We start from the raw sequence: 25617 nt of genomic DNA, 5'->3' as shown, positions 1-25617 counted from the left end.
ACCGTTTCGGCCCATAGGGGGACTGAAGGATGAGGAGGAAGACAAACACTGATGGGCCAGCGCACAACACAGACGCAGCCACACCTCGAGGGCAGCCGAGCGCCTTGAAGTTTGATTGCATGTGCCAGAAGGGAAAATGTCAGCATACAGACAAGTGAGTGCGAACCCACAAGCCTGCAGACCTCACATAATCCCCCAAACACTCACTCTCTCTCCAGAAGCAGAGGCACCATTCGGCAGTGGAGACCTTGCCGTCCCTGTAGGAATCGCAGGAGTTGAAGAAGGGCCGAATGCAGACCTCATACTTGTCTAGGTTGATGGCAGCCAGCTCGGCCTGATCCAGGTACAGGTCGCTATTGGTGTCCAGCTTGGAGAACATCCAGCCTATGGAGTCCTTACAGCTGGCCACCAGGCTCCTGTCCAGCACTGCCAACACACAGAGGCAGACAAACAAACATAGACTTTTTTCAGGGGGACAGCTGCACAAATGGAAAAAATCACGCCAGCATGCTCAGAAACATCTCCTGTTTCCAATGCAAATCAACTGCATTTATCATCCTCCTAATGCCTTCCAGTGCTGCCAGTTTCAACGTTAAAAAAAAGAAAAAGTTTTTCATATGAAAATGGCATTATAACGTATTGTTCTCCCGGCTTTACAATGCCGGTTGATGCTTGCAACTTCCTGACTGTACCCTGAAGCATAAACATCCTCCCGTATGTGATGCAGCATCCATCCAAGATAGTTTCAGGCAAATGGTTGCACGTGGCACCAACAGGACAATTTGATTTTCCTGCTGTACTTCTTTTTACTATTTTAATTATAGTGATTGGCTGATACGATTACTGATTACAAATCCTTGAACCAGAAAATAGCTCGTGGAAGGCATCCAGTTTATTTCTTTATGAGGCATCAATTATTTTTTGTGAATTTAGAGATCCAGAGATGTACAGTGTTAAACAGCCAAGAGCTACAGTGTCGACTGTCAGCAGCAGAAACAAACTTTGTCTTAAATGAGACATGAAAAATAGATTTAATGGCTTTCTTAGATATTTTATAGTACGCTACCCTGCATCTAAAGCATTGAAATGCCCTCTTCATGCAATGAGTTTATTAAGTAGTAGCGCTAACTTGATGTGGTGCTGACTGCAGTGGCTTTGGCCCCGGGCTTGCTGTTGTTGTTCTGGTTGGCATTACTCTGCAGTAGCTGGAACCAGTCCCTCAGACGCTCCCCGAGATCAGCCAGATCCTGCCCGGTGCAGCCCTCTGTGTAAGTACAGGAGAGAAAAATATTTGTTGCACCTATTTATGCAGCTATGATGGCTGTTATGCTTGAGTAGATGTGTGAGAATAAAACAAAACAAAACACGAGTTGTATGTCATGTATGTTGCTCTCACCATGTTTACTCTCCTTGGTTGTAGGAGCAGTAGTTGGACAAGGACACAGACCAGAACACTTCAGGGTAAGATCCTTCCCCGTAAGACACGCCTGCTGCTCCAGCTTGCACTGCAACACACATACAGTCATTAAACACACACACACATACACCGATGACATCGACAAGGGGACACAAAGGTGAAGTGAAACGAGTTATTGCCGCAACGCAGATCAAATATTCATGAGGTGACCGACTGTAAGCCTTAATTCAAAATCAGAGTCCTGCTCTTGAATGCGCTTCCCAACCTTTACTTGCACACAAGGTCAGAAATAGTGATTCAAAAGACAAAGCATTAATCAATAAACACATGGGATTCTGTCACCGCAAGCCACCAATTGGTTCCTCTGAGGCCATACATCACGGCTCTTTGTCTCAGCTTTGTGTCCCTTGAGATTCTCCTCACACTGCTTAGCTCTGAATGTGCAAAGGTGTGTGTCGGTTCTTACCAAACGACGCAGAGCACGTACAGCATGTACCACGGATTTCAAGATGTGTGTAAAAGTATGTGTACATCCGTATGACCTAAATTTGCAAGAGTTGTCAAGGCTATTTAGCAACGTAGCATATAGTAGTGGAATTTATGCGTTGAATCAGCATGTAATAATGTTCACCGAGGGGAACGAGCCACATTAGAGGAGCTCAAGTGCACATCACAGTCACAGCACTGCTAATATACGTAAAACCACATGGAAAAATTAAAGTGGTGCTCAGTGCAGTCAACTTTGTACTGTTGCTTTGCTATATGTATAAAATTCAACCATAAATCTCACTTTTTAACCATTTAACCACTCATTAATCATATTCGATATGTACAATATGGTTAGGTTTTGTCAGTTTTGGAGTATTCCACATCATCGGTGTGATTTTTCCCCTCCCAAAAAAACCAGAATAAAAGCCAGACACAGCAAATATGATGCAAAAACTATTTTTAATTATTATTTAATATTTTTAATTTGTTAGGCAGTTATGTAAACACTCCATTTTCAAAAAATGTTAAATTTCTGGCAATTATTTAATTGTTTAGACATTAACAGGTTAATTAAAGTGGGGGGTGGAGGTGTACCTTTGAGGCATAGTTGTGTCCATCAGATCCACACACAGGCCCAGTGGAGGAGATGGGACAGGGGTGACAGTTTGCATCAGGAGACCTGAGAGCGGGCTGCTTCAGCCTGCAGGACAAGGGGACAACACAACCATGTCAGCCTGGATAAGTCCAGCTTAGACAGCAACTGCTGCGTTAATTCAGAGTACACAAACAGCAGCACCAAAACACAAGCGCGAAGCTAACAGGCCTCCTCTGTGTTGTCCAAATGCATTAGCTTATCATTAAACAGCAGGCAGTCGTACTTACACTGGTACACAAACAAGCTTTAATACTACGAGTGTGGCCGACAGGGATAAACACTCCAGTTTGCAGCAGACTATGGAGTGCGTGCTTGGTTGAGTTGAACTCATGTTAGTGTGCGTAAAGAAGATTTTTTTTTTGATTTTTTTTGTGTTTTGGGAATTAGTCAATTCTTGCCCAGGGGCTACACACACTCACCTGTGTTCAAGTTTCTTGCGGTTGACGCACACAGCTCTCTGGTAGCCCTGGGCGATACACACCTTGTGTCGGCTGCACTTAACCTTTTGACAAGGGTCCTTGGTGGTGTCTACATCTGGGGAGAAAAAAGAAAATGAGACATGTACCTTAGCTTCCACACTGCTTCACTTTTCCTCCCTCCCTTTCCCCCTTTTCTGTCTTTTTCTGCCCCCTACTTGCTCAGCATAACCCAAGAGTCAGTGTAAATGATTCGAGCTGTGCTGGTGTTGCACTATTTTAAATATGCACTCTGAGGCACTTTTATTTATTGGGAGGAAAAATCTTATTCTTGAACATAAAATTACAAGAGCTTCTTTAGTTTGCTTTTGATCCAATTTAGCTCCTCAGCTGATATTTTTTTTTAAAAAAAGCGTCGAATAACTTGCAGACTTCTTCTACTTACATATTTACATTCTCTACTACACTTAAATAATTCCTGCAATCTGGGCTAAAGCCAGGATGTCTAACTCAGGTTGCCACATCCATCAAACTCTCTGCTAGCAGCACCTCACACATGCTCTTCCTAGCAGGCCTCCTGGAGCCTGACCTGGATGTCACCCTCTATTCTCTTTAACTACTTCAGCCTATATTCACCTGCACTATCCATGAGCATAGCTACACAGGAATAGAGTTTATTTTCACACTGCTATCACAGACTTCATATGTAGGACTGAGGTTCGCCTTGAATCCTTACTGTATCCTGTTTTATGGCAGTTAGCAGGCAGGCTTAGGATCTCCTCTCTTGTCCTTTCTGGTTGCAGAATACATTAATTCTGCCTACATCACAGGATTATTGAAGCGAACTGACAGAGATCTGATTTGAGTAGCAAATCCAAAACAATACAACCCCCCCCCTACCCCCAATCCTGCTATGGCTGAGCTGGTTGTATAACTGATTGACTGACTGCTCTGCTGCTGGGGAGAAGGCTTGGAGGCATTAATGCCCAGATGCAGACTCCTCATCCATTTAAACTGTCAGCAGTGCAGCCTTATTCTCTGGTTGCTCCTTATCCCAGTTGGCATTGATTGTGTACACTATCTCAGTACACAATATCACAGACGTCTCCCAGCTTTTCTTACTCGACTTTGTCCTCTTTTGCTGCCGCCCGCCTTTCTTTTCCTCGCAGATTTGATGTTTCACCACCCGCCCTGTCCAATTCACACCAGCGCATCAGCAGAATCACGGTGCATCAGCCAATTCCACCCTTTGGGGACCCTCTCTCTGACATGAAGGAGAAGGCGACTAAGTGTAGTAGGTAAAGGGCCACGCACGCAAAAGGCTATAAGTTTTGCAATCCATTGAACCAAAGAAAGCAAAGGAAAGAGAGAAGGAAAACCATAAATACAAATAAGATGATCCTGATTTTTCTAATAGCAAAAACATTTGTAAATAAATCTCGTCTGTAGCGAGTGGCTACAATGCTGGCACGGCGTTGTGTTGTGAGTACAGAAGCATAAGGTGGCTGCCTGAGCCTCATGTTAACTTAACAGGCTTCCACGGATTAAAGCAGTGCCTGCGATGATGACGTTTCCATAGCAACAGGCTCTCCGTGGTCTGGGAATCATTTCTGGGTTGACTGTGATTTGCAGCTCAATCTGGTGTTTCTAAGAACTCTCTCCCTCTCCGTGTCTCAAACCCCCTGTTGTGCAATCATGTTTATCAAGCCACCTTTCTTCCATCTTTTCACATTCCTTTGTCTTCTCCTCACATCAGACATCCTTGCTGTGCGCCCTCACTCTTGGCCTACCTGTTTTGCTTATTATTTTCCACCTCGCATTCCGCTATTTTTCCATCTATTCCCCAGTGCACCTACTTTAATTCTTTTTACTTTTAAAAAGCCTCTCCTATGGTTTTAAACTAATGCCTGTAGCAGTAAACCTCTCCTAATTAGGCTCCCCGTGCTTCAGTCTAATCCAATCGAGATTTGCATGAGGTTTATCCCTGCAGATTGGGGATAACGGAAGCAGTGCTCAGGCCACATCCTCATCATCAGCTCTTTTATCTAGTATTTACACACCCAGTCTCTAATGTCATTGGTGCTATGTTGTTTTCTAGGTAGGAGTGTTCTCAGGTGTGCCTGCACTTCGTGCAAAAATAGTCCTGCCTGGATCAAGATGAGTAAATTACTGCTGCTAAATATGATGCTATAACTGCAGGCAACTTGGCAACATTACATTACATATAGTTTTATTTTTTTTTATAAAATAAACAGTTAAGATCTACTGTGTTAATTCCAGCTTTTGTGCTAAGATAAGCTACTGGCTTTAATTATACATTTAGTAGATGATCATATTTCTGTTCCATTTACAAATGCTGATTAGTGGCAGCTTTATACCATCTAAAACCCTTTACACATTCACCAGACCTATATGGAAGAGGTAGCAGTGAAATGACTGAGATTTAACACAATTTATTAAATTTAATTATTACATTTCCTCAGAAAATGTTAAATAGAAGAGCCTCGGGAGCAAAAACATAATTTGTTTCAAGTGCAAGGCAAACAGGAATAAAGGGTCTCTCTTTTGCCTCTACCTTGTTTTAAACAGGTTGGATCTCACAACATCTATCAATAGTCCTCATAGAGAGTGGACTCAGCACATTCACCCATTTTCATGCGGTCTGCCTTTGACATAACACCAGGAAGTGTCCATTTACAATTTATTGTCCTGTCTACCTGGGAATGATATATGCAAATCCAGGGTGTAATGTGTAAAAACCATTACATACTCACAAACTGTATAAGGAAGAAAGAGCAGTGAAAGGACTACAATTCAGATTACAGTGGAGATTTACTGAATGTCCTTAGAAAATGTTAAACAGAAGAGACTCAGGAGCAAAAACATAATTTGTTACAAGTACGAGGCAAGGTTGACCCCCCTCCAGAGTTAGAATAACAGGCTGTTTCCTTTACAGCCTTATATAGTTTGAAATTACTGGATAGAAGGAACCCCAGGCGGGCCTAAATGCTCAGGAAGAGGTGATGGTGAGAAGGACAAAGGGAAATTCCCCAGGGAACTTAATTGGGTGTTTTTCTGTTTTCTGAGACTTAGAGTTGGAGTAGTGTGCATACAGTACATGATGTGTGCACTGTGTGCAAAGAGCTGGGCAAAGTCCCTGGTAGGGGGAGCGCCAGAAGCGCTGGTTGTTGTAAAGTAAAAACAAGGTAATAGCAGTGGAGATATTTTGCAAAGGGCAAGATTTTCCCAACAAAAACAAAATGGTCTATCCATTGTCTTTATCTTGTTTTAAACAGATTATCCCTTACATTTATTAATACCTTCCAGAGCAGCGATGTCATATACATGGTGGGCCACATACAGCTCACTTTGATCATAAGTGAGCCGGAAAGAGTTATTTACTTTGGTGCTGCATGAACGGCCATGGATGAGGTTTTATTAGCAGGAAAAGCTACAAAACGTATTATAATTGAAAAACCCTAAATATGCGCCCTTCTTATGCTTTTTTTATGCTTGATGCATCGCTTGTGTCATGCGCCGATTTTGACAAAGTAGACGTGTGGCTTCTTTCTAGTTTTGTCACGGTTCTGGGTCGGTTCGACCCAGCATTTTGAGTTTTTTATGTCTTGGTTTATTTTTGAATGATCGTCTTGTTCTCTGGTGTCTTGTTTATTATTATTAATATTATCATTATTATTGGTCTTTTGTTCAGTGGTTCTGGTTTAGGGTTTTGTTCGCTGGTTTTGTGTTCTCATGTTTTGTGTGGGTTTAGTTCTGTGTCCAGTCTGCGTCTTTGTGTAGTGATCTCTTGTTTCCTGTTTTATTGTGAAGGTCTGCGTCTCATGTGAGTGTATTCAGTTTTACCTTCCTTGTCTCGTCTCGTTAATTACTTCCAGCTGTATCCCCCACCTGTGTGTAATCTCCCTGTGTTTCTCTAAGTGTATTTCAGTCGTGTCTCCTGTCATTGTAGTCGCTGGTCCGTCTGTGTATTCACCGTGCTTCATCTGTGTGTTCTACCTGCTTTCACCGTCATTTACCTCCGTCCATCCTCCCTCATGTTCAGGTCCTGGTTTGTGTTCAGTAGTTTAGTTGTTCCCAGTTTAGATAGCCTTCTGTCCCGTTTGCCGTTTCTCTATTTGCTTTGTGTTCAATAAACCACCTTCTCACCTTCACGACTGCCTGCGATTGGATCCTGCTTTATCATCTCCAGTGTTGGTCAAGTTACTTGAAAAAAGTAATCAGTAACTAATTACTGATTACTTCCCCAAAAAAGTAATCCCGTTACTTTACTGTTTACTTATTTTCAAGAGTAATTAATTACTTAGTTACTGAGTTACTTTTTAAAAACACGATTTACAACCTGAATAGGTGATAAAGCGATAGATCTTTCAGCCCAATTCTACTTTTTCTGCATAATCCATCATACAAAATGTAATCAAATGGAAAAGTCTCTTTTTTTAAACTTGTTTTATCAGTTTTAATCTTTTAACTTTATGCATCAAGCAAAAATTAAATTATATGCACCATTCTCTGACTTGAAGAAATTTGTTTAACATTTAAACCTATTTTCTGCACATTCCAGCACATAAAATAAAATATTTTTTGTGTTTACATTCAGTCTTTCAAATAGATGCAAGTAAAACACAGCAGAAAATAAATAAAATCAAAGACTAGCGGTCCTGTTGCTCTATTTTCACCTGTAAAGCAGGAGTAGGGTAGGCGGAGGTTTGCCCTGGTGCAGGTGTGCCGCAGCGGTCAGTTGAAGAATCCGCGAGTTTCTCTGTGAATTTCACATTACGTGGTAGCGCACTCGGTGCTTGTTTAGGGTTTTTTTTCGCTGTAAAAAGAAGTTTTCTTCCAACGCACAACAGACACTAATGTTTTTGTCACTTTTTATGGAATCGAACTCAAAGTAAGGTCAGTACTTCCACGCTTTAAACGCTGCACGCACATACTCTCTCCCGCACTTGATATATTATCCATTGTTGATCTGCACACAGCTGTTGTCACGAACGTGGCACTCGCTTACGTCACTGTCATGAGACATTCTTGCAAAAAAATCACGGTTTCAATAACGCAGTAATGCAGCATTCCTACGGGAAAGTAACGGTAATCTAATTACCGTTTTTGCAATAGTAATCCCTTACTTTACTCGTTACTTGAAAAAAGTAATCAGATTGCAGTAACGCGTTACTCTGATCTCTGATCATCTCCACACGGCTCACCTCACTCGCCGTGACAAGTTTTGACTTCTTCTCCTCCTATAGCACTACTTTAGCAGCGATGTTATCTGAATGGCGACACCGATCCTTCAGGACAATACTGCAATGGCTTCCTGTGCCGTAACAGTGGGTATGAATTCAAGTTTCTGTGAAACATTGTTGTGGGTGTGAGTGAAGCGGCCATTACAGCGGGTATATCGCGGCCTTTATTTTTCAAAGCCATCCAGTGGAGACTTTGCTGGGCCAATTTAGGCCCCAGTGCCTTATATTTGAATCCCTGCTCTAGAGGAACAGTCCTTGTAAAGAGTGGTTTCAGCAAAATTCACCATGCTGTTTGCTTTTAATATATCCAGAAAATGTCCATTTACCATTTATTGGCCTCTATCTTAGATCAGCATATGTAAATCCAGTGTACACTTAAAGGTATACTCAAAAACATCAGTGCTCTACACATGCACTTAATTGTTAGGGTGTGTGTGCTTGATTACTCTTGCAACCTTACATTACAACAGTTTGTCTACCACAATTTAATGTCTTTAAGTATGCCAATTTAGTCATTTGTGGGGCTGCACAAATCAATTGTAGATTTCCTGGACCTGTTTTTACAGCAACAAAGAGAGCTCACTGCAGTGCAGCTTTAGACAATGGAAACAGCAAAACATAAGGAAATTAATGACAAATACTCATTCATTTTGCAACACATGTACTGCAGATCCTACTCACAAATATATACACTTCACTGAGGCCAACATTAGTCAAACAAATGTATAGATTAGTTTTGCTAGAGCAGCTGCAAGACCCACAGCACATGACAGAGCAGGCAGAGCAGATGCAGCGGTTGCGTCAGGTTGCAAAGCGGCTTGTAGGGCCAACAGCAAAGTGGAGAAAAGGTATCAACTGAGCCATCTGATGATATTAAGATTGGGATTAACTATTTTTTTCGGTTCTGAGTCTTTCACCCAGCCTTTGTGTTTTGGACTTCAGAGTTCTGTTGATTCCTGGTTATAGTACAGCTTGTTTCTTAGTTTGTTATTGTGTTTTTAGCTTTGTGTTTTTGTTCCACTTACTGTTGAGTTCTTCTAGTTTTCCCTGCCTCTCTTGTGTTCCCCATTTATAGTCTCCATCAGTGATATTCCCTTTGGTCAGTTCTTCCTGTTGTATTTTGGAAGTCTCCTACCAATCCTTCACTGATAGAAAACTGAAAATGCTACGTCCAGAGGAACAGAATCAACTTTATGGGATCTCCTGCCTTGTGTACGCTGTATTTTGTAGTACTTTCTCTTGTTTCTCAGATAAATTTCTGCTGTGTTCCCTGCTATTCCACATCTCATTAATTATCTTGTGTGTTTATATAGCCCTTATCTCCCCATAGATCTTTGTTGTCTCACCCTGTTTCATGTTCATGCTACTATTCATCCCAGTCTGTAGTGTTCCTGTAGAGTGTCCCCATGTTCCTGTGTTTACTGATGGATTTTGGTTTGCCTTAAATAAAATGTTCTTTTCACTTGACACCTGCTCATGAGTCTGAATTTGGGGTCCTTTTCCATAACTAAATTATCTGCTAAAGTACCAGGACAAAAAACACACCGCAAGTCAAACAAAGACAATGCAAATGAAAACTTTCCCATCAGAGATATTCACAGCGTACTTAGTTGTGCTTTGCATGTAATGTCAAATAAATGAAGACAATTCCTTAATTGGCTTGTGTCTTATCTATCTGTCCTTTAATAAGCTGCGGTGAGCTCTCTTGGCCACCCTCAATCGGGACAGCATCGACTAAAGTGGAGTCAGCTACTACGATTCCTGAATGCAAATTTCCACCTCAGTCTGTTGACGGCTTTGGCTCTCTTCTCTGTTGACATTTCTAAAGCTCTGTCTTCCTCTGCAAAGCAGTGTAGCAGTCTGGGCAGCCCGGCTGAGAAATGAGGCCTGTAGGCTCAGAGCTTCGGAGTAAAGACATCACACTGATTTAGTGATGTCTCAGAGGGACAAATCTCCTCTTTTCACTCTTTTGCTTCATTAGGCCAGTCATAAAGGAAGGCAGATCAATGGAGGGAGATAACACACTTGCGTCAGAATGAGAAAAAGGGAAATAGATAAAGGGTTTTATGCTGTGTGAAATGAAAGATGTGGAATACTACTCATCTGACAACCTAAGGCAAGCATTTTAAAGTTTCATAAAAGCTGAAGACGCAAATGCCACTTGTGAAGTTGATCCACAGTATGCTGGTGTGTTTGACTGCAAAATAGATAAGACGAGAGCCTCAAAAACTCAGGATTAGGTTCAAAGATGACATTTCATTTTTTAATGTTTGCCATGGCAACAAGTCAAATGAGAATTAAAACCCGACTATTAGCGCGGCTTTATGTGGACACTTGTGTACTACTGGAAATCTTCGCTTGTCGTGCAAGGTAGTGACTGAAGAACTGGTGGTTTCAAATTGACCGTAGCTATGGATGTGAGTGCCTTGTACCGTCTCAACATCATCTCTTAGAGTTTGGATGTACACTCATCAGCCACTGTGATTGGCATTCCTACTCAACTGCTCTAATCAACCAATCACATGGCAGTAACTGAATTCATTTAGGCATGGAGACATGGTAAAGCCAGCTCACTGAAGTTCAAACCAAGCATAAGAATGGGAATAAAAAAGATGATTTTGACGACTTTGAACGTGCCATGGTTGTTGGTGCCATAAGGGCTGGCATGCTCTGGGCTGTTCAAGTAATGGACAAACAGTATCCCACAATTCTTGATTTTTAGTTCACAAACACTTCTTATACTGAAATGTTGGCAATGTTAGCTCTTTATACAGTAAAGTTACAGTGGGATACAAATAATATCAGGCTGATCCTGCCACAATTTGTTCCCCCGGTTCAAATCACGGACAAACAGTATCTCACAGTTGTTTAATTTTTGGCAACCACTGCATTAAGGTATGCAGAAGACCATCTCTGAACACACAACATGTTGAAGTTACTCTGAAGCTACTCTGTTGGAGTAGGGATGCATCTAAAAGCTGCAGGACGGTAGCTCTCGAGGACTGGAGTTGGACACCCCTGTCTTATTCCAACAGAGCACTTTCACATCACGGATGTGCAACCAACAAATCTGCAGCAAGTGTGTGAGACTGTCATGTCAATGGGGAACAATAGCCTGGGAATGGTTCCAGCACCTTGTTGAATCGATGCCATAAAGCATTAAGACAGTTCTAAAGACAAGGGGGGGGGGGGGTGTCCAACCTAGTATGTGCAAGTTGTAACTAACAAAGTGAGTGTGTCATGTTTTGTGCATTTTCAGTAAATGTTCTCGTCCTTGCACTCTTCCTTCTGAATAAAATATTTCCTCTTTACAGATGAACAGAGCATAAGATATTTCTATTAGCATCCTATCACACTCTCATACACCTGCCAACTTGCCTTCACCCACAGTCCACAATTTCCTGATCATGAGAGTGCCTTAGAGCTGGCAGGAATAAAGCTGATGTCAGTCATTTTACACTAAATCAAGGCATATTAGCTTCACACCTCTGCCTCACTGTCTTCTCATGCTTTTATACCTCTCACCCATTGGGAACAATAATTAGTCCTTCATTAAGTCCTTGGAAATTCCGCTAATGGACTCAGCTATTCAGCTGACTTCATTTAAGCTGCAAATCTAGTGACAGTGGTTAAGGACAAAACTCCATGTCATGACTTCATCTGGCACCGGCTCAATTAAGGCTGGAGTTGCAGGAGGAGTTGAGGAGGAGACCTCAGATGTTCTGCCTCCACTCGCGGCTCCTGCTGGAGTGTAGATGGAGGAAAAAGGAGGAAGCAGAGCGAAGTGATGATGGGTGGAAGTCGAGCCAATGTTTAGCATTTCCTGTGGGAGTCACATCAGATCCGCTCAAGCGAAGTGCAAACATCTTTCAGCATCTTCGCCAAGGAATCAGTGCAGCTGTGGACAGTGCACGTCTGACCCCGGAATAAAAATAAAAACACAAAAACACTGTCTAATATGGTGAACCGGTGACCATCTGGAAAGCACTACAGTTCAAATACAGGCCACGGATCGTGCAGCAGCACAGCCATATAATGACATTCAGTTTCAATCAATCTTGCAGCTTTGCTTTCACTGCAAAAACATCCATCGCAGGGATTTCTTCGTTTTGCATGGATTTATATTCATGCCTGAATAATGAATGCATTATGACACATCTTGAGTACAGAAAAAGGTTTTTTACATGCACATACATTACTGTATTATACAAAGCCTGAGAGGTTTCATGAATATAGTTTTATTTTGAGATAATTGGATATACTTTGGATTCTGGTGGGTAATATGTGTGTGTTTTGTGTTATCATTAAGATCCCATAAATAAATCTTGCAGGGTAATAGCCTGTTTCACCGGGGCCTGGACATTTACGTATTAACAGAAGATGTTCTCTTTGAGCAAATAAAGTATCGGGTTGTGTCAGGGTTACAGAAAAAGGATTAAAGGGGTGTTTTGCTTTGGACTGCCTCATTTGTAACCTTAATGATACTAGTCCAGAGTTGCCTGTCTTTCCTTTAACACATACAGAAAAAATGCAATCCTGTCTAGTAGGTTTCTTTTTCTTCATTTTATTTGTTACAACATTATTTACCAATGTTACTATTTGATTCATTGCAGAATAGTTAGCCTAAGGCTTGTTTTCTTCCACTGTGACCAGGCAGGCCAACAATTAAAATGTCCACAGAGCGATACAACAACAGCAAGTGAGACGAAACTAACCAGACAAAACATAGACAAATTACACACACTCACACATACGCACTTTGTTGGCATCTTAAACGTATCAGACAAATTATAAGCAAGAATATTTGAATACCAGTCCAAACAAATATAACACAGGTCAATATAGAGCCAGGAGTGGGCAGATTTTATAGTGATGATGTTAAATTGGCTTCTTTCCATTTTTTTTTTTGAGCAAAGATTCTAGTGGTTTGCTTTGGCTTTTATTTTGTTGAGAAAGAGCCAAGTTACATTTAGTGGATATTTTAATTCGACATGTTTCTTAAAATTAGCATTTGAGCCAGGGATATGTCAATTTAGAAATCACATCAATCTTCTCACCCTTAATTAAAAGCAACTTTACTGTCCTTTTGATAGCATTAGTTAACTTCTTTAGCTCAGCACACATTATTAAATCTACTCCCTGAAACTATAACGGAAGGCAGAGTTTTCATAAGGAGGCCAGTTGGCTGACTACTTGTCCAGCAGACTATTTTATTACAAAAAATGTTGAGTTTTGATTTACAAGCGCAGATTAGCTCTGTGCTTATTACTGTCACGGTACTAGGTCTGCGATCCAGGATTTGTGTTTCTGTTCTGTTATTATAATTTTTGATTATTGTTGTTGGTTTTCTTTAGTTCTCAGTTATCTTAGTTCTTCCTCTCTTAGTGTTTATCCCAGCCTGTGTTTAATCTCTGTGTTTGTTCATCTCCTGTGTCTCCCCAGTCAGTCGTGTCTCCTTGTCAAATCCACGTCTCCGTGCCTGTCTCATGTTTCCTGTTTTATTTTGATAGTCCTGTCCTGTGTGTGGTGTATTCTGCTTTGCTTCCTTGGTCTCTTTATGTCTAATTAAACCCAGCTGTTCTCTCCTCCTGTGTCTTGTTCCCTTGCTATTCCTGTCCCTCTGTCCGTTGTTGCGTTGTATTACCCCCATGTGCTCTGTGGTGTGTGTGTGTGTTTCCTCCATGTTCCTCGTCATCCTCGCTCCTAGTTTAAAGTTTCTAGTTTCCCAGTGTCTTAGTTCCTTGTCCTTAGTTTCTAGTTCTCTGGTTTTCGATTTTTGTTTCTAGTGTATTTTTTGCTACAGCACAATAAAAGCTGCCTCTTTGAGTGTGTGATGAGTCCTGCATTTGGGTCCACATCCTGCCTGCCACTCAGCAGATTGTGACAATTACACTTTTTGATCTTTCAATATCTGCCCTGCCTCTCTGCACTTTTTTAGAATGTCAGTACGCAAATTTAGGCTTCGGCGGCCAAAACGTTTCTTAACTAAACCCTAAAGATCATAGATATACAGACATATTAGTAAGGGGGCCTAGCACTGATCCTTGAGGAACACCTACTATGCTCAAGATGCATAAGTCTAAAGAAGTAAGTCAGCGAAATAGACAGTGTGAAAAGATGGTTTGAAGCTGAGATGGTTTACATGTAAAATGTCGTTAAGATACTGGGAAACTCAAACTACACCTTTCCATAGTTTGTTTTTAAAGTAAGCACTTCATTTGAAGACAATTTTAATTGAATATCCCTGTTACAGAGCCAAAGCATACGTGATGCAAACCCGAAATGCTGATATTAAGTTGTTCAAAGATGCCATGAACCAGGGCTTTCTACCTGGGGTTTTACTAGTATTTGAAATTTAGGAGTTGTGAGTTATTGTCTTGGTTTTGATTTCCATTCTTTCTTCAGAGCTTCTGGTTCTTCGTGTTGTTTTCGGGCCATTCTGGTTTCACACTTTTTCCATTAGTGTTCGGTTGCTCTTATGTTCCGGGTATATCCTCTGTTAGCACAGTTTGTTTTCTCACTGTTCCCTTTCCACGGTTCTTCACTTTTATCCATTCACTAAAGTTCTTGTCTCCGTGTCTCCTTGTTCTAGTTTTCGGTTTTTATTTGTTCTGTGCCTTGTTTCCCCAGCTGTGTCTGATTCCCCTGATTAGCCCTCGGTGTGTGCATTAGTGTATATATTGTTCTGCCATTCCTTCAGTGAATGGCAGAACATGACTAATTGCTAAAGATAAACACGAGACCGTACGACTGATACAAACGCAACAAGGAAGCACTCGGTATATATTTAGTAATATTGTGTAGCAAGTTACAAAGCCGTGGTTTTACATTTAGCTTTAATGAAAGTAGTTCATCTTTTACTTGAACTGTAAAAGCCTTAAGAACCTTATTTGAGCCTAAATACATTTATAGGAAACTCTCAATAAGACCATCAAAAGGGCTTTTCCCCCCAAATAAGCATTTTTATAATATTTATGTTCCTCATAATCTTAAAAACAGCATAGTCATACATGTTGGTCCATCTTATATATTATTATCACACAGAAAGTGATCACTGAGTATAAGTTATTTATTGTTTTCTCCAATTAAGCAAGCACACTCACAGGCCACCTTGTTAGGTAAACCTCTTCAACTGCTCTTTAATATAACTAATAAACCAGATGACATTTAGGCATATAAAGTTCAGACTTAGCATTGGAATAGCAAAGAAAGACAATTTTGGTGACTTTGAACGTAGCATGGCACAAGATAGGCTGGTCTGAGTATTTCAGAAATTGCTCATCGGGATTTCCCCACACAGAAAACTCTCTGGGTTCTCTGGGTGAAAATGCCTTGTTGATCCCAGAGGTCAGAGGAGAATGGCCAGACTGCTAAAAGCTGTCAGAAAAGCAACACTAACTTAAATAACCACTAATTACAACCAGTATATGTAGAACACACATCAAACCTTGAAGGTGGTGGGCTACAGCAGCAGAAGAAAACACTGGGCGCACCTCCTGTCAGCTACGAACAGGAAACTGAGGCTAAGATTCGCGCAGCCTAATCAAAATTGGACAAAAACATTGCCTGGTCTGATGAGTCTTGACATGTGCTGCAACATTTTGATGATAGGCCCTGAATTTAGTATAAACAACATTAAAGCATGGGGCAACCTTGGTCTCTGAGGAGGGTTTCCAGCACCTTGGTGAATCTATGCTGCCAAGAATTAAGGCATCTATGAAAGCAAAACTTGGTCCTAAAACTTCTATGAGCCATTTGTAAGCTGTCAAAATTCAACAAGACGCTTTTATGTTCAGCATCTCTCAGCAGCACACACAGAAAGGAACAAGATGTTGTGAAACTTACTGTCATTAGAACCTTGATTTTCATCCCAGGTACGCACGTAGTCATCCTGCAGAAAGAGGAAGAAAACACTACTTTACCATCTGCTGCCAAGACAAGAGAGTCAGGTAATTCACAGTGAGTGCACAGTGTTGCTGATATTATAAAATACAGCATGAACACTGCTATCATCACAGTGGAGAAGTGATGTAGTTTACATTATCACTGGACACTGATTATAATGTGTACACTGGCATGATAATTAGCTAAGTGAGTCACACCAGAGACTGTGGCTGTACATTCTTTATGGAAATAAACTCAACAAATCTGCACACTCTGCCTATATTCGAGACATATGGTATCAGGGGTGAGCTGCCTTTTAAATGCTCTGCCTTTTTACCCCTGTTTAATTAGAACATTAATCGATCTAATTAAAATGGGCAAATTGAAAGAGATTTTGCAAAAAAGGGAGAAAAGATGGATGGTGAGGCAAAGATTAAGACACACAAAGAGACAAGGAAATTACTCCTGAATGCAAAAGACACTGGACAAAGGCGGCTATAAGAGAGCTGTACAAAAAGTGAAGAGAACTGACCTCTACCTCCTGGTGAAATGACAGCAAAAGGAGAGAAAAGAGTCGATATTAGTCAAGAAGAAAAGTGCAATTTTGGACAGAGCGTATTAAGCTGTATTCAAGACATCATGAGGACACAAAAAAGACTTTGTAAGTTCATTTTTAAATCTCTTAGAGCCTGATTTTATAATAATATATGTAACAAAGTCTTTTGTTGCTTAATTTTGTTTATTTACCACAAATTTAGAAGATCAGATCAGATTAGATTTGACGGAGAGAGGCCCACCAACATTAGGAAAGTGGTTTCACCTTATCACTAAATGTAACTGAATGATGGCTGGTGCATAAAAACACACAATATTAAATTTTCCCAACACTGCTTCACCACAAACCTAAACAAGGTGAAAAAGGTGGAAAAGAAGGGTAATGAGTATCGTAAGAATACAAGGTGACAGATGTCTCAACCTGTAGTTGGTGGCACATATGACATTTCAGTTTTCTACCTGTTTCATCTTCAGGTTTGGGACACCTGTCAGTACTTTCCTGATGCAATTTATGTCCTGATATAAATACACAGTGGCAAACTGCATTAAAAATACAGTAAATTTTGTACACTGAATTGCTGAAACAGAATGCCTCTGTACATTTTTATGGTATTAAACTGCATTTCTTTTCTGGCATGACTCATCAGAATATACATGTTTATTTGTGATTTACAATGATTGCATGACTGACTGACGTGTCACGGTTTAGCTACATACAGCAGCATTCCCTTTGTGGTGTAGTGCAAAGCTAATAGCTCAAAGAAATTGAATGACAGATAAAGATGCAAGAATATGAAGTGGTCCCTGGGTGTCTCTGGGTGACAGCTGCACTGAAAACCCCCTGTCATTGCTTTAGCCCCTCATAGTTTGCACGGAAGATGCTGACTGGTTTGCAAACACTTGCCAACTCCTCACCAAGCAGCAGCAGTGAAACTGTAAAATGACTTCACCAACAGCGTTGCTGAGGATATCCTGAGCTTTTCTGCTGGTCTGCTGTTTTTAACGCTGTTAGCTGCTGTTAGCCTCTGTTTGCCAGTGTTAGTGAAACTTTCTTCTAAGTGGATCTAATATTGTTAGACTCTGCTGCTGAGTGAATAAACTCTAATACAATGTAAGAATGTCAAACAAAACAAAACAAATGTTTATCAAAGGGAATGTTTGATTTTTTTGGATGCTTAAGCCTAACATTAGCTAGACTAACATTAGCTTGTATCCAGCTACTGTTGCTGTTGTTAAGCCAGTTGTCTGGAGACGGGAAGATTGTATGTTTAACCTGTTAACAATAAGTAACTGTGACAATATTGGAGGTGAATACTCATGTTAGAGCCCTGACTTCAGTTCAGGAGATGAGGCTTCAGGTAATGAGGAAGAGGAAGAGGTGGAAATAAGGGAGGAGAGAGACATAATGACAAAGAGATGATGAAAATATAGATGTGCGGTGTTAAATGGTCATATATAGTTTGAAGGAGCTATTTGTGATGCTTAAATTAAAAGTAACTTATAAGGTGTGCTACATATGAGGCCAGTCTCTAGCCATATAGATGTGATTAGGGGGAACTATTAGGCGGGCCACCATGGCAGCATCTACCTGCTCCTATGCATTTTTAATGGATTAATACTAAGTTTATGAGAATGCATCAATTTTCTAAATAACCTGAAGAAATTACTAACTGTACCTTTAAAAATTGTTATTTAACATCTTGATTGACATGGGGAAAAATGAATTTTTAAAACACTTCAGCTTGTATTTTGGGGCTCTTCATCATCTGCCTGCAGGAGCTCCTACTTAGGATGGAGGATATGCAACATGTCTGGCAGAAACCTCTGTGTCTGTCTGAGTACAGACTGCTCAGAAATGGACTGAACCAGATGCAACGGCTTAGATTTTGCCCGTACACATAAGCTGCCATAACCACAACGTCTCATACTTCATGAGTTGTCGTGTGTTCTCCGAGACTTTCAGCCTGCGTAAAAAAAAAAAAAATACAGCCTTTGCTGCAAAGGAGAACTCAAATTACCAGTGTGGTCATTCCAACTCAAAGGGTAATTTAGATGAATACCAAGATACCTAGAGGATTTAACTTGGCAGGTTATCACGAGGAAGTTGGTATGTGGAGGACACTGTTTGTGTTCATCTGGAGACAGCCAGCAACCTCCAGCCACCACTTGCCAACCAGCCAGGGAATACATATTTTTCCCCAGTGATCAGGGGATGCCGCTCATTCGCCAGTGGGTCTTTAGTCCTGTGTGACAACGGAATAATACTTTATGGCAAAAAGCCGTTTATACAGATTACAATAGGACTGCCAAAATAACAGTAAAATTCTGCAAAGCTTCTACTTTTGTGTACACACACAGTATGATAAGTTGTTGTTATTGTAGATTAGTTCAGGCACACGGTTAACCCTTTAAACCCTGACCTAATTTACCCTTTAAACCAGGGGAAGGAAACTCAAGGCCTCAAGGGCCGGTTTCCTGCAGGTTTTAGATGTGTCCTTGATCTAACACAGCTGATTTAAATTGCTATATGACCTCCTCAACATGTCTTGAAGTTCTCCAGAGGCCTGGTAATGAACTAATTATTTGATTCAGGTGTGTTGACCCAGGGTGAGATCCAAAACCTGCAGGACACCGGCCCTCGAGGCCTGGAGTTGCCCACTCTTGCTAAAAATGCTAACCGTCACTGGTGACGGGTTAGGGTTTAAAGGGTTAAAGAGTTTAATGTTTGCAAAACAAGTGTTTGGAGCATATTGCCATGTCTGAAATAATAAATATGAGTCATTTTAGGATATTTACAATCGGCCACCATCCCTCCTTAGCGATGACTGACTCATAACTGTAAACATTTACTGTACTGGGAGAACGTGCCAAAACCGCTCCCCTGAAGGTGATATATCCCAACACAACATGCGAGAAAAGCAGCCGTCGTGAAAGCCAGGATCGTCTTTTTTGACCCTCACCACGGCAACACAGAGAGGTAAGTATTTTCATCACTATCAAAGGCTCCACTTGTGATTTAAAATCTACCCCAGTGCAGCTCAGATGCTCTGCTCATCCTCTGCTCGCTGCAGTGCCAAGCTTATTCCCCTTCCTTTGGTAACCTGGCTCGTGTCTAAATCTTAACTCAACACTACAGATGAGCTTTATGGACGATTGCTGGTTATGCAGTTTAACCTTGTCTGGTCTGATGGAGTCACACATTTAGAGTGTAGACATCAAAGAGTTTACAACCTGGGCATTAATCCGATGCCTCCCATGCCTCTCTTATTGATGCTACAGCTCCTGCATTATTTAGCAGCCTTTCTGTATTTGTGATTCTGCCAGGACTGATGAGGAAACCATCCTGCTGCGCTGACAGGACTGGAAATCAATGATTTCATAGAAGAGAGACAGCAGAAAATGTATTCGGGGAAAATAAATTCTCCTGAGTGCAAACTGAAAGTGAGCATGAAACGCGGAACAAGATGACAAGTTTGGCACGCAGCGGAGAACTTACATCACCTCAAATATGATTCACAGACCAGTACTCTGATGAAAACACTGCTGGCTTTTACACAGAAGTGATTAGAGGTAGCAGGCAGCGAGAGATGAAAACACTCAGGTGCACCCAGGAGCTCTGTGATCTAACTGATAACATCAGAAAGATCTCCTCTTGTTAAACAGAGCGGGAAAGCTTACCCTCCACATCAAACACGGCAGAGTGTTCGTCCTGCTGCCGGGCTACAATACTGATTGACAGATCACAATCCGTCATATCTGTCGGGGGAGGATCACAACCCTGTGAGCCTGTCCACCAAAAGATTGGGTTCAACTCGGGAGGAACTGCACAGAGTCACAAAGATCTCTTGACAGACTGAGGTCGTGCTTATTTGCTGGATTGAAAAGAACAAACAAGAAAGCGTTTGAAATGAATGCGGGGGTGTATGTCCCCCACACGTGTGACTGACAAGTGTTTTTGGGTAAATGTCAGCTGTCAGATGCACTGTGCTCACCACGGTTATCCTGAGGGGTATGTTCATGGTAACTGCAGAGTGCATCACAGGCTCATCAGTAAGAAAGGATACAGTAATAACACTCTCTGGAGGAGATGCGTACAAGCCTGGATGGAGCTTTATTGACCTTTTTCCTGCAATTTCTGTTAATATCGGCCTTCAGTGGATTCATCACATTCGTGCTAAACCTCACAGAGCTCCGGCATATCCGCCGCATCAAAAGAGACCAGGGGCCACACAATTCACACAATAACAAAATTATTTAAGCATGACAGCGGCCAAAACCCTTTTGTGAGGGAGGTGAAGTGCCTCAGAGCTGTTGCATACTAAACACAAACGTGTAAATGTGAGCCACTTACAAACATATAATTTATGCTGATGCAAAATATTCATTTCTGTGTCCCTGTTTCCTGAAAAACAGCAGATAACTGTTTCTGGTTTAATTGTAGCAAGTAAGTACATGTCTAATTCTACAATGTCTAATTAAGGGAAAAAAACACTTCTGAATGTAGCTCATGAAAAAAAATACAAATTGTCAACTTTAAAATACAAAATATAATCTTTGTCCATGCATTTCTAAAATAAAACTGATTTAATATTTGGCCTTGCACTGGTGATGCTTAATTTACAGCATTGTGTTAAATCTACGGCGTGCTGTAGCCTGATGTGGTCCATCCCAGAAATGTAACTACATTGCTGTGATAGCTCGGTTTGGTACTAATACGTGGTTTGAGTGCAGTATATTGATTATCACGAGGATAATACCTCAGTGAAACCAAATGTAATAGGCTGTAATTGTTGCTTATTGTGTTAATAAAACAGATTGTATTCTGCCCATAAAGACATAAGCCATTTATCATTCCCCTAGCCTTGACAACACATGTATTAAACTCAAGAATCAAAGTCCCTCCTTACTTCGTTTCAGTAAGAGTAACTGTTGTTTTGCAGGTAGCTCCAAGTGCAGGATGAACAAATCAGCTTCACTTGCGATGGTAGACCAATGGAGACCCACCAGCGCATGAATATATATACATCTGTAATGCCTAAGTATCAAATCAAATCAAATCAAATCAAATTTATTTATATAGCACATTTAAAGACCGAAGTACACCAAAGTGCTTTCCATTAAACCAAGATACAGATAAAAATCACAATATAAAATATAAATTACGGATATCAAATATAAAATAATTACATAATCTAAATGCAGAGCCAGATGTAAGTACTAACTAGTGTAATAATTTTTTGCACTTGCTGAAAAAAAAATCAATGCTGATGCTTTTTCTTCAAGGCTAGTGAGGATGTGAACAGACTGCTACCTGGACCTGCAGGATCTTCACTCTTAAGCTTACTTTACACCAAGGTCATACTAATGTAACATAATCTTCCTTCAGAGTTCACAGACAGATGGGCTTCATGCCCAAAGTCAGAGGGACTGAAGGAGAGGGCACAAAGAAGCTCATAATGTACAATAAGAATTTCTGTCTGGTGGAAATAGTAATTAGCTAAGTGACAAGCAAAAAAAATCAACCCAGTTTCACCTTAAAATGCTGGAAAATGAGGTTTGCAGCGTCTAGTGCAATCTTTATAAGACATATTTATGCACTGATGTTTTATTTATTATCAATGAAATTTTTGTGGAAGCACACTGATATAAACTTGGTCGGGTAACAGCTGTACAACCCCCTCCAGATCTGCTAAATGCAATTATATTGCCTTGAGGTTGCTGAAGAAAACCTCAAGGCAATATAAATTTAATATATTATGCTACATACAGAACTGTACCACTTCGTCCTACCTCATAAAAACTTGCTTGTTGTTCACATGCTTCTCGGCTTTAGTTTACAGATCACATACCAGAGATGAAACAAAACCCCCTCAACATTATTCATATTCTATATCCTTTCTTCTGATCTTATGCGTGTTTAGTTACAGGGCATGAGAAGCAAGCCTGCAGATTCCTATCTCTGCATGCACCAAGCCAGGACTGCAAAGCAGAGGCAGAGCAGAGGCACGGCATCAAATGCTGAGAGGCTTGTGCGCTTACAGGACAGAGAGAGGCTTATGTAAGAGTGCTCCAAAGACCGGGTAAGTAAAAGAAGAAACAGAGTTTAGTACTTTTTGAGAATTCAATCAATGGTCAAAATGTGGGTGAGGGCAAGAGGGCAAAGTAATAATCTACAGCACTGTGCAAATGTATTGATCCACCTCTCATTTTGCTTCTGATGAGCCAAACTTTCTTGTATTTTTTAAAAGTGGTCTGGAGCAATAGTTCTCCAGCCTTTTTGAAGGCCTTTCATAGATTATCTTTGGACGTTGGCTGCTTTTTTATTCATTTTCAGTTGAGACCTTGCATTTGCTCGTTTTCAGATGAATGTTGTTTTTTGTTTGATAAGCTGCTTAACACTGACCTGTTAGCTGAAAACCTGGCATATCTCAGCATGGTGTGCAGCGTGTCCTTAACCCTTTAAGACCTAGCATAGAACCAAGTCCGCCAGAGCTTATATTATATTTTTACATGTTGTAGTGCCATTTTCAAGTCGCTATACATCAATACAACCATTAAAGCCCAAATTTTAATAATATGTATGCATTAAGTGCATAGTAATTACATAAATTGCAAAAAATGCAATAAACTACAAAAAAAATTGAAAATCGTTTTTGTTTTTTTAACATATATTTCTAGTTAGAGAAATTTAAGAGGCTTATCCCTCAAAACTGTAAATACAAAAAAGTTGCACAAAATAGTTTCCCACCACAGGAAATTTATTTTAAGTGTCTTCATAGTTTTATTTTTGAAATACACCAATTTTTATATACTGCAGGAAAAACTAAAATAAATATTATAATGCAAATTTGCAAAAAAACAGCATGTGCATCAAAATAAACTATTTCCAGCAGTGCAATATGAGTCCTAAGCATCCCAGAAACGACACAGAAAGTCAAACATAACTTTTAAAAACACCAGTATAGGCTCATAAGGCCCTGATGGTAAAAAAAACTACATTTCTGCAAAATGACGTCACTTCCGGCTTCGGGCAGATCATGGCGGACATGCGATAGTTTGCGCTGATGGACGTAGGAAGTGTTACAAACAGCTGATCGGATCGGCAAAGCGTGTTTCTGGAATATTATGTTTTTGTTGCTGCAAGTGCTTTTAATGCAGTTTTTGCAAAGCTATATGTGGAAGGAAACTGTGATCTAGGACAAGCTGATGCCATAAGATGTAAGTACAACTCCTCCGGTTTCATGTGCAAAAAAAATTATTGCGCTAGCTTACGTGGTTGCAGTGCTACCGGGATTTAAAAATAGTTACGCAAAATGGAGCATGAACAATCTGATCTCACAAGCACTTTATCTATACGTAGTGCTATCTAATGACGTTCACACTCCGATGGACGCATCGGAGAGCAACTTGGGGTTAGTATCTTGCCCAAGGATACTTGACATGCAGACTAGAGGAGCCAAGGATCGAACCACCAACCTTCCGATCAGTAGGTGACCTGCTCTACCTCCTGAGCTACAGCCACCCCGGATGGAAGAAGCTGTTCTCAAAGACAGCTGAGGTACGCCAAATTACCATGGACTGGACTGAAAATCAAGAAACAGGTCTTATAGAGCGGTGAATCAAAATGGTTTATTATTTTAATTTATTTATTTTCTAATTATTTTCTGTGGGTTTTTTTTAAGCTTTTAAGGTTTTGAAGATGCAAAATTGAAACCTGCATTTGTAGAGCAAGTCTCTGGATGTTTAGAGAATCACCAACAGAACTAGTGCTATTTTAAAAATGTATTTTACAAGAGGGAGGCATCAAACCAAAAGACACAAATAGAAAACACTAGACAAAGAATGATTGGAGAGGTTTGAGTCAAGTCGTTTCAGTCTTGAGAACATTGAGGGTTTTCTTGTGCGAGCATTTGAGCAGTGTAAAGGTGCACAGATTTGTGTCTATACACAACTAATATAGAAGAAAAGCATAAAAACTATAGGCAGATGTGGATAGATTCTACCTCGAATAAACAGACATGACCCCCTTCCTTACTTTTTCCTGAATGAGTAATCACCTTCACACTGCAAGTGGTGGATAAAAAGCCTTCATTCACATCTGCACTAAACAGTGAGGTACTTCGCTAATATGGTCATTGTGCATTATACATAATTCTCATTCAAGAAAGGCTCTAATGTCACTCTTCACGCTCAAGTAGGGACAAATGACATCAGAAATACTGTGAGAGCAAAGAATGGATAAAAGGTCAAATATAAAGCCTGACTGAAAACTGCATCTAATTAGACAAACGGTAAATTGGTTTTTCCATTTGAGTGAATTCACATTAAAATGTACAAAAAAACCCCCCAACAAAACTAAAAGGACGGGCTACACTGAATTAGAAAAGACATTTTCATGCAGTTCTAATCATCCATGTTGTTTGGCAATACATGAAGCATAGACACAACAGGCATGCAGACATGCACAGATCCGGTTATGAAAAAACAAACAAAATGAAAATCACACTTAGTTCACAAAACCTCTGTGCACTCATGCCAGCCCTGTACTCACTATCTATAAATAAAATCAGCCCTTGTGCCTTTCAGGGCCCTGTGGGGAATAAGAAAACAGTGTGCAATTCACAGGAGAATCTGGTGCACACAGCAAGAAGCTTCACACTTTGCAGAAAACACAGAGCTCAACTGAAAAACAGGCTCATACGACAATGGAAAATCAATGAAGCTGCCTAGGTAAGGGTTTCAAAAGGGATAAGAATTGGCCGATGTTCTGAGACAGGGGAGTCTAAAACAGTGTAATCGGACAAGAGTCACATCCACGTTAACACAACAGGACTGAAGCCTGGCTCATCTCATGGGAAAAGCAGATATGGGGGTCTATTAATTTCAGTCTTAGACCCTGCTAAAATTCACAAATTCCTATTTTGACTAAAATACATA

At 40.6% G+C, this 25617-nt stretch overlaps 1 protein-coding gene across 1 annotated transcript in view; it reads right to left on the bottom strand.

Moving 5' to 3' along the window:
* spock2 (SPARC (osteonectin), cwcv and kazal like domains proteoglycan 2) overlaps positions 1 to 25617 on the bottom strand; it is a 37777-nt gene that overhangs the window by 2693 nt on the left and 9467 nt on the right. Inside the window, exons 2-7 of the mRNA XM_084948217.1 lie at positions 16087 to 16132; positions 2981 to 3095; positions 2501 to 2606; positions 1397 to 1505; positions 1130 to 1264; positions 208 to 426 (exon numbers count right to left, since the gene is read on the bottom strand). Coding sequence (XP_084804343.1) covers positions 208 to 426; positions 1130 to 1264; positions 1397 to 1505; positions 2501 to 2606; positions 2981 to 3095; positions 16087 to 16132 — 730 coding nt within the window. The remainder of the gene's footprint in view (positions 1 to 207; positions 427 to 1129; positions 1265 to 1396; positions 1506 to 2500; positions 2607 to 2980; positions 3096 to 16086; positions 16133 to 25617) is intronic.

The sequence above is a fragment of the Perissodus microlepis genome, chromosome 13, assembly GCF_051167445.1.
Source record: "Perissodus microlepis isolate ML-2025 ecotype Zambia chromosome 13, ASM5116744v1, whole genome shotgun sequence".
NCBI classification, from domain to species: domain Eukaryota; kingdom Metazoa; phylum Chordata; class Actinopteri; order Cichliformes; family Cichlidae; genus Perissodus; species Perissodus microlepis.
Note: the sequence above shows the minus strand (reverse complement) of the source record. Positions and strands in the feature narration are given on the sequence as shown.